The sequence below is a fragment of the Amblyomma maculatum genome, chromosome 1 (assembly GCF_055883805.1).
Source record: "Amblyomma maculatum isolate TAMU_Amacu chromosome 1, ASM5588380v1, whole genome shotgun sequence".
NCBI lineage: Eukaryota > Metazoa > Arthropoda > Arachnida > Ixodida > Ixodidae > Amblyomma > Amblyomma maculatum.
In genome coordinates this window covers 282,309,153-282,325,394 of record NC_139344.1, presented here as the reverse complement: position 1 = coordinate 282,325,394, position 16,242 = coordinate 282,309,153, and the positions used below count along the sequence as shown (strand labels likewise).

Genomic DNA, 16,242 nt, shown 5'->3' with positions numbered 1-16,242 from the left:
GGGGGGGGGGGGGGTATTTTTACGGTACCATTCTTGAGGCAACGAAGACATTTTGCCGCTGTGGTGTGAGGAACAACGACGACACTGAAGCTAGGGTGCGTTTGTCCTCCGAGTGTGTCCCTGACGGCGAATAGTTGCAGCTACGCCTCAGTGCTTCCCTTGTAACAATTATATACATACACGCTTACATACATTCTAGGAAAGTGGCCTCTGGGACCAGCCACTCTTTGATGCAGTTTACCAACTTGGATGATCTAGGAGCGTTGGCTGTAAATGATCCCTGGAAGAAAACACCAGACCCGTTGTCACCACCTTAGAATGGCAGAGCTTGACTAGCCATATCGTTTAGGGGTGCACGAGCGCTTGAAGTGGTTTTTCTTACCGGCATAATTGGTAGTTCACACGAGATCTTTAAACGTTATTTACTTTTATTTTTACAGTGAACTGCAGGCCAGGATTGCAGCCAGAAAGTTTGCTCGGATCACGCAGAAGTTGGGATATAACGTAAGCTGCGCTTCTTGAATACTGTGTTGTCCAGTAAAGTGGCCAGTTCGGAAAACATTCTGCATTTGTACTGACAGTGTGACTCACTTTGTGAAGCTCCACTCGATTCCACAACGTTCTATATGGTGACAATGCAGCGTTCACGGAAGCTTTCGAGACGCTCAGGAGATCCCTGCATGAAAACGTGGAAGAAAAAAAAAAGTTCTAAGCTGCTCAGGTGATCCTGCGACCCTTGCCTTTCCGGAGATAAGGGGACAATGATAGTGCGTCGTCTACTAACGAGGCATTCGTTGTAAATCAATACGGCGTATGCACATCCGTGCCAACATTTTTCTACTGCGGTAGGCATGTGCGAATATGTTTTTTTATTTGTTTCGTTGAGCGAATCAAATAGTACATGTTCATAATTATTCCGAAACGAATATAACTGGTTGTCAAGTTTTCGAATTCTTTTCGAATAAGGCGTGCCGTATTTTTCCACACAAAAAAAAAAAAGGGACATGTATGCTGCCGCGATTGGTATGCGCAGGGCGAATGGGTTCAGTGCTGTCACGCGGTCCATTCATAATGCATCGCACATTCCTTCAGAGTTTAGCTGTTCAGGCAGTCAAACCAACCCTTGATGCTGGATCTTGGGCGCCGTGATGAGACGTGGCGCTAATCAGCTTGCTCCGTCACGAACGGCAAAATGTACTTTTCATATGCGCAGAACGTAGAGTTTACATACTGATTTCATGTTCCGACTACCTAATGGAGATCAGTGTTTCATTTTTAAGAGCTGTAATTAACTGCATAAAGTAATAGCGCATCACTGCAGCACTGGCGCTAGCTCTTCGCGATTGCTCACTAAATATTCGCACAGTAGCGAATATTCCCAACAATATACGATGCGTATTCGAGCATAATTCCGTGAGGAAAGATCCCTTTCTGCACCCTTCTCAGCTGCACATATATGTATATTCCTTTTTGCTTCGGTTTTAGCAAAAATACCTGGACATCTCTCAAAGAAAATAACGAAGGAAGACTAACAAATAATGTGCGTTCAAGAGAGCAGGCTCTTTCTCTGAGAACTTTATAAAAAGCATACGGGCGCCAAAATACGTGGAACAGGTCCTGTTTTTCACGCTATCGTTATTCGTGCTTCTTTTCGGCTTTTTTTATTGCTCAGTTTTTCAACTAGCGTTGCTAATAACATAGGCATGTGGAGCCTCTGTCTTTGGCATGATAATTTTTGATCGTGATTACGGTCGTTAATGTGCGCAGTGCAAAGCGAAATTTCTTTTTGATTTACACCTGGTGCATGGCGCCAATGACAGAGGGTAGCATTCCGGATTTGGGAGCAAAGCCCCTCAATAAACTAAAAGTACGCCATCTTGTGAGGATTGCCGCCTGCATCATCGCCTGCGCCCACGGCGCTCGACTCTCCCATTTGCCTAATGCAGTCAGAGGTTTCTCGCACTTTGTTCTTGTTTGTTTAAATACCTATTCTCCCGCGGTGCCAAACAGCGCGCGCGGCGCATATCAACTCCACGTTCGCTACTAGGTTCCACACCTAATTCGTGCTCTGTCTCGCGTAGCTTCTCGTTCGGGATGTCGTGTTGGTGCGCTTTCGAGTGCAGCACACATGAAAGTGACGGGTATTAACGATGCCATCCGCGAATCGAGAAGCGGCACGGAGGACGATTTTTGAGGCATAGAATCGGCTGGGCTGATTTAACGATGGAAACAATTGAAAAAAAAAAAAGAAAAAAAAATCTCGATGTTTTTCCCTCGGCCTTCGTTCATCGGAAGCACAAACCGAGGAAGCTGCCTGCCAAGCGTCAGAGTGGGATTTCTCACGTTTCGCCGCCATCGCAAACGCAGCCGCCGCGGCCGGGGTCATCTTGCGCTCACGCCTGGCAGACTACTGCCGACGGGTTTCTTCACTTCACAAAAAAGGCACTTGACATTGAGTAATGTGTTCTGACATGCGGCAAACGATAGAGCGCAGCCTGGAGAGGTCACTTCACTGTGTCGGTCTAGATCTCACTTCGGCAGCTTTACCGCTGCTGTAAGATAACTACACGCAGACTGCTGGTGGGTGATTCGCTTTTGGAGCTTAGTAAAAGGGTTGAGAGACTTCGCCGACGCTTAGAGGCGGAGGTTGAACCCATGCGGCAGTTTGAGAGCTACCAACGGAAGCGTTTAGGTGCAAAGCTTTATCGACATTCACTCGATGTTTCTGCGGCAAGTCAAGAGCGGAACCACTTTGCAGGACTCTTTTCACTGACTGCATCGTTATTTTCATCCCCTATAGTCATCATTGCTGGAAAACGTATCAACAACCTTAGATATGCGGATGATACCACTTTAATGGCAGAAAGTGAAGTGGAACTCAAGAGACTTCTGATGCGCGTACAAGAAGAGTGAGAAGTTTGGGCTTAAACTGAACATTAAAAAGACAAAGATCATGGCGTCTTGCCCTATTAAGTCCTGGATCACCAATGGACAAGAAGTGGAAGCTGTGACAGATTTTCTGTTCTTGGGCTCCAAGATTACCTCGGAAGGAGACTGCAGCCATGAAATTAAGAGACGCCTGCTTCTGGGAAAGAGAGCAATGATTAGCCTTGACCGACTAGTAAACAGCAGAGACATTAGTCTGCCAACCAAGATCGTATAACTCGTGCTATGGTCTTTCCAGTTGTGATGTATGGATGCGAGAGTTGGACTGTGAAAAAGGCTGACCGCCGAAGAATTGACGCGTTTGAATTGTGGTGCTGGCGAAGACTCTTGAGAGTTCCTTGGACTGCCAGAAGATCAAATCAGTCGATATTGTCGACCATAAACCCTGACTGCTCATTGGAGGGTCAAATTCTAAAGTTAAAGCTCAGCTACTTTGGTCATCTGATGAGAAGAGAGGAGTCGCTGGAGAAAGATTTGATGTTGGGAAAGGTTGAGGGTCGCCGGAGAAGGGGTAGGCAGCGAACGCGATGGTTAGATGGCATCCTCGAGGCACTGCAGATGAAGTTATGTGATGTTAGGAAGATAGTGAGAGACCGGAAAGCGTGGCGTGACATGGTCCATAGGGTCACGAAGAGTCGGACACGACTGAACGACTGAACTGATAGTCATCATTAGCGCTAGTATCATCATTGTCACTAAATTCACCGTTATTGTCATCGCTACTATCACCCTCACGCTAGACAAGGAGAAATGCGATCGGTTTCTCACGAGCCCGGCGTGCAGTAGTGGTTAGCGCGCTTATTAGGGGATCGGAGGGATAGTGGTTCGATTCCCGGGGGAGAAGGAATTTTTCTTTACAATTTAGTGCAGCGGACACTCCCGGCGGACACATCCAGCGAAGGGACACGAACGTCACCATGAACCTAGAAAGGCTGTCGCCTTGACATACGCGCTGAAGAGCTCGAGCGAGCCCTAGTGCCAGCGCTCACTCCGTGCACGGTCGGTCTCGAAGAAAGCGCGCGGTTGTCCCTCGAGACCGGCCTTAGCACCGCTTAAGAGAAGCTGCGGCGCATGAGGATGGAGGAGATGGCGCTACCTTTAGTTCATTGAAAAGCATTATACGGACGGGAGCAAGGGTTGGTTGTTTGTAACACTATTCACGTCATACTTATCTGCGGCTGCTTGTTTTTCGTGTGCTGCTCGAGTGAAACAACTGTCCTCCCGCAATTCCCTCGCAGGCAAGGTTTACCGACTTCAAGGTGCAGAACATAGTGGCCAGCTGCGACGTTGGCTTCTGCATCAAGCTCGAGAGCCTTGCCCTGAACCACTCGCAGTTCTCATGGTGGGTATAGCCCCGAAGGGCGAAGCGCGACCTGAGTGCCATGCGTTAGTTGAGGCCATAATTGTTGGCTGTCGGTGGCCGAGGACATTCCAGATGTTGCGACCACCACATATTGGAGCTCTCCGACATTTTCTACCTGCACTGGCTTCCCCAACGTAACCAGTGGTGTGATGGCTGTTGGGAGGGATATGCATATTCACTCAATTATGTGTAAAAGAAAACAACTTTGAAACCGATGAGAGCCCGGAGGCGGATTTATGACCGTCCACACGTCACAGGGAGAGGTTCTGGCCAGGTTTGCGCTGCGGTTTGGTTCGTTTAGTCAACGACCGTGCTACGGGGGTTCAGTGCCGCCTGAAAGGCGTCGTTGCCTCTAACTGTGCGGTATGAACAGGATGGTGACGGCGGTCCGATTTGAAGGGCAGGTTAGCCAACTAGTACCATGGATAGCGTGTGTTTATTAGTGCAAAAGCGCTAATCCAGAGGTCCAGAGCCCGGTAAAATCGCGTAACGTTTTCGTGTCCGCAAACTGGCCGCGCAACATGGCAGCAGCGCCCTCTTCGTCTCGTCTGCACAAGGACATCGGCTTTAACCGATATCTTGGAAGCAACATTCAAAACATTGCGGATGGTGCTTTCGCTCCTGATAACAAGGTTTAAGTAGGGTTAACCCCCCTCCATTGTTTAAGGCGCGCTGTGAGGTCGGGAGTCCATTTTTTTTTTAGCATTTCACCTCAGAGGAAATGAGCGTCAGGCCGGAAGAAAGCTTTCCACAGACTATAGGCCAAATATTGGTACTGCGTTGGAAATGCTCTAGAGATGTGTTGGGCCGGACATTGCCAACACAATACCAATATTGAACCAATGGTTAGTGCTGCCTGGGTTGTGCTTGTTAGATAGCCCACGAAAGGGTGCAAAACGAATGGGCCTCTGAGTGTTTTCAGTTGCGAAGGACGGCGTATTAAAACGATTCAGGTTACGATACGTTTTTGTAACCGTATTCTCAGTGTTGACCGCTTAACTTCCGGCCAGCTGTTTCTGGTTTCGCGGATATGGTTAGGAAGAAAAGGAAAAGAAATGGACCTTTGACCTCGTACAGATAATGTGCAATTGTTATATTCTCCTTTAAACTCCTCATTCCCCTTCCCCAGTGCAGGGTAGCAAACCGGAAGCTTTCCTGGTTAACCTCTCTGCCTTCTCTCTCTTTCTCTCTGTTATATACTTTCTTCTTGAGTGATACTGCTAAGTTGCTAATCATAATCGGCGAGTGATTACCAAATGCGCTTCATCCCAATCTTATTCTCCTAGTTATCAACCCGTTGGGGTGGCGCAGGGGTTACGGCGCCGGACTACTGTGCCCAGGCAAGCGGGATCGAATTCTCGCCTCGGCGGCCGCTTTTCGATGGAGGCGGAAAGCAAGGCGTCCGCGTGCTGTGCGATGTCGGGGCACGTTAAAGAACCCCAGATGGTCGAAAATTCCGGAGTCCTCCACTATGCCGTCTCTCATAGCCTTAGTCACTTTGGGGCGTTACCTAAACCCCGTAAACCAGAACCAAAGTAAAATTAAAAATCCTTCTATTATCAGCTCTTGTAGTAGTGCGCCCGTTCAAAATTGTAATGTTCCGCCAGGAGGGCCAGCTTCTTAGTGATCATATAGCATGCTTTCCCCGTCCCTGGCAGCTCACGATTTGATTCTGCTCTGAGAAATGCGACTGGCATTGTGGTTTGTATTTTTTTCTCTCTGTCAAACTGTAGCGGAAACGGCTCTACAAGGCTGCTGAAGACAAGTGCCTTTAGAAAAGGAGGAATATACCATGAATGATAAAGTACCCTACGTAATAGCCACCATTTTGAAATTTCTGGCAGTGTAATGATAAGCTAATTCCTCCCTTATTCCGCATCAACCGCAACGCCTTTAGCTAACCTTCCTCCAGACCTACTCTAAACAGCACGATGAACAATGCTTGCGAGAGAGCCCCGAGAACAGGGACACAAGACAGCCGTCGAGTGAAGCTCGGAAATAGCCTGTAGTTAATTTCTACTTTAACCGTTGAATGAAGGAAGCGCGAAAGAAAGCGTGGCGCAGTTGCCTGTCCAGATGATTAGTGCTCATGGTACTATCCCCGGCCATGTTTCAGCTACGAGCCGGAGCTGTTCCCGGGTCTGGTGTACCGGATGGTGCAGCCCAGTATCTTGCTGCTGGTTTTCGTTTCTGGAAAGGTGGTGCTCACCGGTGAGGACACGGTAGCCCGTGGTGGCGCAGTTAATTTGAGTGGGCGGTCATTGACCTCGCAGTACACCTGTTTTTATTGTTTAGGCGGGTGTGTGTTTGCAGTATTCAATATGCTTTTATTGTATGTCACTTGCGGTTTTAGCAACATTAACTCTGTAGATGACCAAAGGAAATACTATTATGAAATGAAAACGTACTCGTTGAGTAACACAAAAGCGACAGTGCAAGCACTTGCGCTGTCGTCTTCGCGCCGCCTTTTGCCTGCAGCCGTAGTGCTTTGCTCACGAACTGGAACCAGATATTGCACTACTATCTGTTGTCCTTTATTCAATAACCCGCTAAAAACTTTTAGGGACACTCAGGCTCTAGCTTTAAAGGCTGGACGTGATAGGCTCTTATCTGCTGCCCCCTTTGCGGATTCGCGTTCGCTTACATGCACTACGCTTTACCAAGAATTCTTTAATTCGTGCCTCTAATAACGCGATAGCGTGAAATGCCCCGCTTTGCCCAGATTATCCAGATTCGGTGGCGTCGGTGTTCTGAACGAAAAATTAGGGGGGACACGTAAGCTCCGCGTTTAATGGCATGACGCGAAAGTGTAGGCTACCACCCGACGTATAAAGCCCCACTTTAACCGAGCCGTATAGACCCTATTCACTATCAGGTTTAGCAGGCGGCAGTTGTGGCAACCTTGTATTGTGGAGACGCCATAACGTTGGGCGGTTCGAAACTAAAAGCCCATAAAAAATGTTTCCTACCCATCGGCGCCGGGTGACCGGCCTCCTCCCTGCGGCGCGCCGTTCATTTGTCGCACACTTGAGACCCCGTTTGCAACGCCGTACAATCAGAGCTCGGATTTCACCGACGCCGGGTCGTGATTCGCCGTAAGCCCTCTCTCTCTCTTTCTTTCCTCCTCTCCGATGTTGCGTTGTGCGTGCCATGGTTGCCAGTAAAGCTGCAATGACGTCACGTGAATAAGCTCTATAGATGTGCCTGAATGGCCTAGAGTAAAGTGTATCCTGGAAGGCTAGTTCTCGGTATCACCTTCCTCCCATGTGAAAGGAGAGGCCCGATTTGGCAGCTCCTGCCAAACGTACCGTCAGGCAACCGTACGTCCAGTCAGTGCATGAGTGGCACGTCATCTGCCAGCTGCCGCCTGGCAGCGCCGTGATTTTTCTCTCAACGCCGATTCCAGATTTTCTGTGAACGGGACGGACGTCTAACGCTCTCACGGTAAAATCAGTGGCATGGCTCTGGCAGGCGGGTGAATGGCCGGCATAGCCGTGTACTGATTGGTTGTAGTGTTGGCTGAGAATACGCCAATATATGGCATAGTCGATTTGTCTGGAAATGCTAACTTTGTGATGGGAGGATGAGATCAGTGGCAGCATTCCAGTACCCTGCATTCTTGCAGACACACGACTCTTAGCTCGCGCGGGCGTGTTCGTACAGCTTGGTTTAGCGGTGCTGTATAGGAAGTATTCACTGACGCGCCGCGCGCTGTGCATTGTGGATAATTGTGGCGCATTAGGTGATTTTCGTATCCACCGAACGAACAGGGCGAACGTACCGGTGCGGACATAAGAAAATGAAGCACGATTTGTCGTTCAAATTACAATCACGCGTTCTGTACTGGAGAGAAGAAAGCATTATTTGTTCAAATAAATGCGTACTGGCCCTCTAGTGACACTCTGCACATACCACGACTCCCAGTTTCAATTATGCAACACGTGAAAAAGTTTAGAAAGAAATAGCGTGCTCCGTTTACTTCTGTCCGCACCGGTACGTATTAAATGCTGTCGTTCGGTTCCACAAGTAGTGGCATCCGTAGCTATAGGGTATTGCGCTGTCGTAGAATATAATAACCATGCCCAGTGCAAGCAACGGAAGAGCTGCGTGAAGGACCTCGGCCTTTTTACAGTTCCGGAAGTACACACGAACGACTCCGTCCGAACGAAACAACTCTCCGAGATGCGACGTCACGTATGGGTGGCACGGCTCAACCGCGCAAGTATCACGGAAGATGGGAAGTCTGTGTTAACAATGGGCTGGGTTGAAATCTTCCGGATGTGTCCTGGCAGCCAGCTGTTACTACGATCCGTGGACGACTGCTCTTCACGCATTTGCACGCCGTATTCCCGGCAAGAGAAGCGCGGCAACGTACGTGACAATATGCTTCACCGTTTCTAGCCATGCACATGCAGTGCGCCGCCAACACCTTCCCATCGTGTTTTGCGGCAATCGTAGTTTTGAATGGAGGGCTCAACAAAGACTGAGGGTGACTGACTTGCGTGTGCAATAAAGTTAATTAGCCAGTACTTTAACTGATGCATAAATAACGCGTATTGCGCTTTTCTTGCCTGAACCGCTGCATCCTTGTAACTCAAATTTCGCGCAGAAATGGCATCTGTTGGTCAAAACGTTTTCATACCAAATTGGTTCGGATTACTTGCCTCATTCGATCATAAGATGTCTGATGTTCGCATCGTCTGCGTCGGCTGCGAAGTAAAGCAAGCCGCTGTGTCAGTGATGACACCTGAGGCGTCATCTCATGCTGTACAGAAACAACACATACAGATTCGGTGGAGAAACGTAGACGAGCAGAGTTGTTTTGGAAGGTTTGAAGAGCTATAAACGTCTTTATAATTTATAACAAGCGAAACTTTGTTTCGTCAGAACTATTAAATTTGAACAGTTTGGTTTGTGCATCGCAAAAAATAATATCGAGCCCGCAATGCAAGGTGGCGAAACCGGTGTCGTTGCTGTAACAGCAGCTTCTTTGCTTTGTTGCCACCACAGACGGTGCTAATATCAGACTTCTTCTGATCGAATCAGGCAAGCACCACAAACAAGTTTTGTATACAAAATCAAAATGTGTTTTCTGCGCGAAATTTGAGCTGCAAGAATTCAGCAGTATCACTGCGAGAGGCATTTCACGCCACGCATGTAATTGTGCAACGCGCGGGTTGGTCTGCTTCATGCCAGGGATTTTTAAAGCAGCCGCTTGTAATGAGCAGTGTAGTTTCCTCCATGCCTTCGAGGGATTCTTTGCTTTCAGTTGGGTTTTCGTGACGAAACCAACCCGGAACACAAGGAAGGCATGAATGCCGTGCATATTTATACGTGGGCGGCCATAAGTCGACGCCTACCGTGCAGTCGCGTGCAGCGACTGCTAACGCGGGTCGGTGCTACACAGTTTCATTTTTTGAAGCGCAAAATTCACTACGGCTGCCAACTCGAGCCTTCAGCGTCAGTGTCGGTGGTGCCTGAAAGAGCTCCAACTCGGGACTATCCTTTCATGTGGAAGGGTGACATTAGAATCAGTATACCATGACATCATGACCATGACTCTGGTGGCTCCTTTCATACGGGAGGGTGATATCAGAATCAGCCTGCCAGAACCATTTGCATTCTCGTTACCCCGACGACACGCAGGCATGGTTGAAGCATGACTTTATATGTGGGCTGGTAGCTTACGCTCTCGCGTCATACCCTTAATGGCTGAGCTTAAGTGTCTCTAATAATGTAGCGCCCTACACTGATAGGGCGTGATAGGGGCAGTGGCGTTGCTAGGGTCACCCGCACCCTGTGCGGAGGCGCCGCACAGGAGTGGACTGCACACAAAAAGAGGTGATGCGGCGGCGCGGCCGCCGACGGGTGTCGTCTCACGCTCCCGCGCATGGGGTTTCCGATGGGTATTGAGTTAATGCTGGCATTTCCAGGGCACACGCACGTACACAGGCCCGGTCCAACATTGAAATGGCGTGGAGTCTGTCATAAACTAGGGCCAACCGTCTCAGCGGCACCAATGCGAGCATTTTCGCGTCTTCACGCAATAATTCATTTTTTCTCCGCCCCTCCCTCCCTCTCACCGTCCAGCTGCATCCTTCGGAGCGCTGCACACGGTGCGGACCGCACTCCCCTCGCGACGCCACTGGATAGGGGAATAATGTAGTAGACAAAAGAAGCTTCCGCTTCCATTCAGGTTTAACCAGTACTAAACCACAGGCATTTTTTTTTATGCACCGGTCCCTCTGCATAGCGCAGATTTTGCAGATAGTTCAAACTCTCACTCATGGTTGCGACTTAGTTTTCATTACATTAGTGCTAGCATAAAGTTAAGTGACAGAGCAAACGGACGCACAAGAGCAGCTGAGCCGCCGACCGCACCAGTCAGAACAGGACGCAAAGTTGGCGCCGGCGGCGCACTGACGTTAGCTTTGACGTCGCGTGAATACTCCCCATAGACCAAAATTGATCTGAGACGTAAGCAAGATGCGGTGGCACTGCTGTCGCCAGGCTGGGCCGAGAGGGGTGTGAAAAGAAGGTTTGGCGCCCGTAGGAATACATGGATCCAAAAAATTTCAAATCATTTTTTTTACCCCACAGTGCACCTGTAATGTCGTCATTCGGTGCAGACTAACTATAAGCATCGTAGAACACATTGTGAAGCTACGGAATCTCATAACAGAGGCAGAGTATATTTAAAACATCGCGAAACGTATGAGGATACAAGTCTACAGCATGTATACAAAGAAAACTTGCTAAAATAATTTGCCGGTTTCGGAGAGCACCAATGCACACGGCAGGTGGTTCATGGTTAGAGGCTGTTTTAAAGAAAAAGTGCGACAAAGTATGCTACGTCATTTTGAAACCAATAAATTTTTGAAATGCCTCGATAAATGGGCATGGTAAAGACCGACATACTCCTGAACAAGCAGCTATCCGCTGGGTTATTCTCGTGCTTCTCGTGATCGCGCCAACTTTTCGTGTAGTGCGACGTGCTGCCGTGGCCCAGGCTACATTTCCTGTTAAATATTGATACGTGGCAAGGTTAGTGCACGAAGGTTAGTCCAGGTTGACGCAGCACACAAAGCACAGAATCACAACAGCGTTAACCTTCTTCTAGCACTAAACGTTGCTACTACTTCGTCGTCTTCTGTGTCACTGTTTCTGATCGTTGTCTTCTTTAGCGTCCAGCGATGCAGGGCATATGTCAAATTACCCCCCCCCCCCCCCCCCCCCCACGAAAAGCACAGTCCCGGTGCGCACTAGGACCAACTACTGCAGGGGTAGTACGGCTTCATTCTGGCGACATGAACAATCTCGGTGCGTGGCATAGCGGACTGTTGCGGCGGATGCACAGGGGTGATCTCGTATGTCACAGGAGTGACTGGCCGTAAGACAGGGCAGGGTCCTGCGTAGCGTGGCAAGAGCTTCTCACACAGCCCAACTCTACGAGCGGGAGTCCAGAGCAAGACGAGAGAGCCCGGAGAGTAGTGGACATCCCAGTGGCGAGAATCATGGCGCCGTTTTTGAGAATTTTGGGAGGAGGCCAGTCGTCGGCGAGCAATAACACGGGCTGCGTCAGCTCGGGAGATAGCGTCACGAACGTAGCAACTGGCGTTAGTGGTGGGAGGCAATACGCTGTCAAATGGAAGGGGAGGGTCGCGGCCGTATAGAAGATAAAACGGTGAGTAGCCCATTGTGTCATGACGAGAAGAATTGTACGCGAATGTTACAAACGGCAATGTGATATCCCAGTCACGGTGATCATCGGAGACATACATTGACAGCATGTGCGTGAGCGTGCGGTTGAGGCGTTCGGTGAGGCCGTTCGTTTGTGGATGGCAAGCGGTGGTAAAATAGTGCTTAATGGAGCAGTACCGAAGAATTTCGTCGACTACTCGAGCAAGAAAGCAACGGCCACAGTCAGTGAGCAGCTGGCGTGGAGCAACATGGAGAAGAAACGCAGCCGCATCAGTTGCACAGCTGGTGGGTATCGCTCGGGTGACAGCGTAGCGCGTAGTATTATCCGTGGCCACTGCAATCCATTTATTCCTCGACGCAGAAAGTGGGAAAGGCCCGAGGAGGTCAAGGCCAACTCGGGAAAACGGGTCTACTGGGATGTCGATCGGCTGCAGGGATCCAGCAGGCATAGCCGAGGGCTTCTTCCGTCGCTGACACCGGTCACAAGAAGCAACGTAACGACGAACAGAGCGATAGAGGCCTGGCCAAAAGAAGCGGCGGCGGACGCTATCGTATGTACGAGATACGCCAAGATGACCCGCTGTGGGTGCGTCGTGCAGCTGTTGAAGAACGGTGGTACGCAGGTGTTCGGGGACTACGAGACGAAGCTCGGCGCCATCTGGTCGCATATTCCATCGGTATAAGGTGCCGTTGTTGAGCACAAACAGAGCAAGGTTAGCATCAAGGTGATCGGTGTTGAGGCGATTGATTATGCTGCAAAGCTCGGGATCTAAGCGCTGTTCATGGCGAATGTTTGAAAGGTCAGAGATGGCCAACACATATGTGTCATCGTCGCACTCGCTCGCAGGTGGGGGATCTACCGGGTTGCGGGACAGGCAATCGGCGTCAGCGTGCAGCCGGCCAGACTTGTGGACGACAGAAATAGTGTATTCCTGAAGGCGGAGGGCCCAACGACCCAGGCGACCAGTAGGGTCCTTCAGCGTAGAAAGCCAGCATAAGGCATGGTGGTCGGTGATGACGGAGAACGGGCGGCCAAACAAGTAAGGGCGAAACTTTGTAATGGCCCACACGAGGGCTAAGCACTCACGTTCTGTGATCGAGTAATTCCGTTCAGCCGCAGAAAGGAGGCGACTGGTATAAGCAATGACGCGAGTGCGACCCATCTGCTGCTGGGCGAGTATGGCACCAATACCGTGACCACTGGCGTCAGTGCGTACCTCCGTTGGGGCCGAAGGATTGAAGTGTGCCAGGACGGGCGGGTTGGTGAGGGCTGCAATGAGCGCAGAAAAGGCTTGGGATTGTTCTTGGTCCCAGCAAAATGGAGCGTCGTTCTTCAAAAGATTGGTGAGTGGACGAGCCGTCTCCGCAAAGTTAGGTACAAACCGCCGAATATAGGAGCAAAGCCCAAGAAAGATGCGCACGTCACTGGTACAAGGGGGTGTAGGAAATGCATTTGCAGCACGTATTTTGTCTGGATCGGGTTGAACGCCACGGGCGTCGACCACGTGACCGAGCACCTTGAGTTCACGTCGGCCGAAGCTACATTTCTTCGAGTTCAGCTGAAGGCCAGCTCTTCGGAAGACGCCAGGAATGGCATCAAGGCGATGGAGATGGCTCTCGAATGTAGAAGAAAATACAATGACGTCATCGAGATAGCACAAGCGCGTCGTCCATTTCAAGCCGCACAGGAGAGAGTCCATCATGCGCTGGAATGTTGCGGGCGCATTACACAAGCCGAAAGTCATCACCTTGAATTGATACAGGCCATCGGGAGTGACGAAAGCGGTCTTCTCCCGGTCCCGTTCGTCGACTGCGATCTGCCAATAACCGGAACGAAGATCAATGGAAGAGAAATAGCTGGCACCGTGCAAGCAGTCGAGGGCATCATCTATCCTGGGGAGCGGGTAAACGTCTTTCTTTGTAACTTTGTTAAGGTGTCGGTAATCAACGCAGAATCTCCAGGTATTGCCCTTCTTTTTAAAAAGCACGACAGGCGATGCCCAGGGACTGCTCGAAGGCTCTATAATGTTTTTTGCTAACATCTTGTCCACTTCATCTTTTATGACGCGTCGTTCTGAAATGGCGACTCGATAAGGTCTTCTGTGAATTGGGCGGGCGTCTCGAAAATATCGCTGTACGAATTCAGAAGACTCGTAAGTGCTGTAGCACGGTCAGGGCGCAAATTAGGTGCAACCATTCCTGATATGCGAGCCTCCGGAGAAGGGGACGGTGCAGGCCGTGTCGACACTTTAGCAGTAGGGTCAAGCAAAAGAGCGGCAACTGTGACGTCAGGCAGTGGGGTCAGTTAGGCGAGAGTAATGCCCTCAGGAAGAACGTGCACAAAAAGGCTGAAGTTCAAGACTGGGATATAAGCGTTGTTATTTTCTACGTGCACGATGTTATGAGGGAGAGCGGTTCTACGCTGCAGTGTCACGTTGGTTATGGGGCAAACAACGTAGTCGCCATCAGGAACGGAGGGGAAAGGCGACATGAGCACATACACTGCAGCTTCTGGTGGCAGACGAGTAAATGTAGAGGAGCGGAGACGGAGCGTTGAAGTATCAGAGGCCTGTTTGTCAGGACAGAGTGGCAGGTCCAGATGAAGCAGTCCAGAACAGTCAATGAGCGCGGAATGTGCGGTTAAAAAGTCGAGTCATAATATAACGTCGTGAGGGCAACTGGTGAGGACTGTAAATAGGACAGGGATATGGCGGTCGGCAAAGGTAATTCTTGCAGTACACATACCAATCACAGTAGCTGTATTGCCATCAGCAACACGAACGGTAGATGAGGAAGCGGGTGTGAGGACTTTGTTGAGGCGTTGACGGAGCGAGGAACTGAGGACGGAAATGTGGGCGCCAGTGTCAATAAGGGCAGAAACTGAGACTCCGTAAACAAAAATGTCAATGAGGTTACGTCTGGGTGCGAGGGTCAGTTCCGAGTTGACAGTGCGGATCGGTAATGCAGCGTCACTCCCGGGCGCTGCACTCGCTAGTTTCCCGAGTGGGCGCCGGCGTATGATGGGAAGGAGTTGCGACGAGGCAGCGGTGAACGAGATCGACGAGACCGTGGAGATGGAGATCGGCTGGAGTGACGGACACTTGATACGGCTTCGGTGTGAGGTTCATCTGGGTGAGCAGGGAAGTGTCCAGGTCCATCATATGCGGGGCGGAGCTGCTAAGGTTGGGCAGGGAAGCGTCGAGGTCCGTAGCAGTACCGATGTTCAGCGTTGTAATAGGAACGAGGTGTGGGGAAGGTGCGACTGCGGCAATAACGGGAAGTGTGGCCGGCTCGACAGCAAATAAAACAAATTGGCCTGTCATCTGTAGTGCGCCACTCTGCAGGATTGCGATTAACGTAGCGACGTGGGGTGCTTGGCTAGTGGTTGCAGCAGCCACTACAGGAACAGGATGCGATGGTGACGAGGGCGGTACGGCGTTGGAGGAAAGACCGACGTTGGCAAGTTCCTGTCGGACAACAGCCTGTATCATGGCCACGGTGTCAGGCACTGGAGATGGGAATGGTGCAGGAGTTAATGCCTCGAGTTCTCGCCTGACGATCCGAGTCATTGTTGCGGACTGAGAAGGCTGTTGCAGAGGAGCCAGATCATCACAGGATGATGTGGCTGCCGTGTTCGGAAGGCGCTCAAAGCGATGTGCCAGGCGTCGTTGTTTAGCCTGCTCGAATCTTCGGCAAACTTGAAGCACCGACTCGACGGTAGCGCAATCCATGCAGAAGAGGATGTTGAACGCGTCATCTGCGATGCCCTTGAGGATGTGCCCTACCTTTTCACTTTGCAGCATGGAGCTGTTCGCCTTTCGACACAACGCGAGCACGTCTTGGATGTAGGCCAGGTAGGACTCCGTGGTGGATTGGGCGCGAGACGAAAGTTCGGTTTTGGCTGCGAGAGCCCGTCCAATGGGCTTTCCGAACAAGTCGTGAAGCTTTTGCTTGCAAATTTCCCAGGTCACCAGCTCATGCTCGTGATTTTGAAACCATGTGCGAGCGGTTCCCGCCAAATAGAATATCAGATTGGCCAGCATGATGGTCGCGTCCCAATGATTGTTCCGGCTACATCGCTCGTATTCATCCAGCCAGTCGTCCACATCTGTCTTGTCTTCGCCATTGAAGATGGGAGGGTGGCGGATTTTTGCGAGGACGAGTGGTTGCGCCGATGTTGTTGCGGTGGTAGGAGCTGCCTCAGAGGTCATAGTGGCCGTTGTTGACGTTGT

At 50.4% G+C, this 16,242-nt stretch overlaps 1 protein-coding gene across 5 annotated transcripts in view; it reads left to right on the top strand.

Annotated features, from left to right (window-relative positions):
• LOC146206698 (uncharacterized) overlaps positions 1–16,242 on the top strand; it is a 102,542-nt gene that overhangs the window by 65,980 nt on the left and 20,320 nt on the right. For 2 of the 5 annotated variants that reach the window (XM_084591504.1, XM_084591499.1), the window contains 3 exons: positions 441–504; positions 4,185–4,288; positions 6,426–6,520. In XM_084591504.1, coding sequence (XP_084447630.1) covers positions 441–504; positions 4,185–4,288; positions 6,426–6,520 — 263 coding nt within the window. The remainder of the gene's footprint in view (positions 1–440; positions 505–4,184; positions 4,289–6,425; positions 6,521–16,242) is intronic. The other 3 variants (XM_084591502.1, XM_084591500.1, XM_084591501.1) reach the window with 3 other exon arrangements.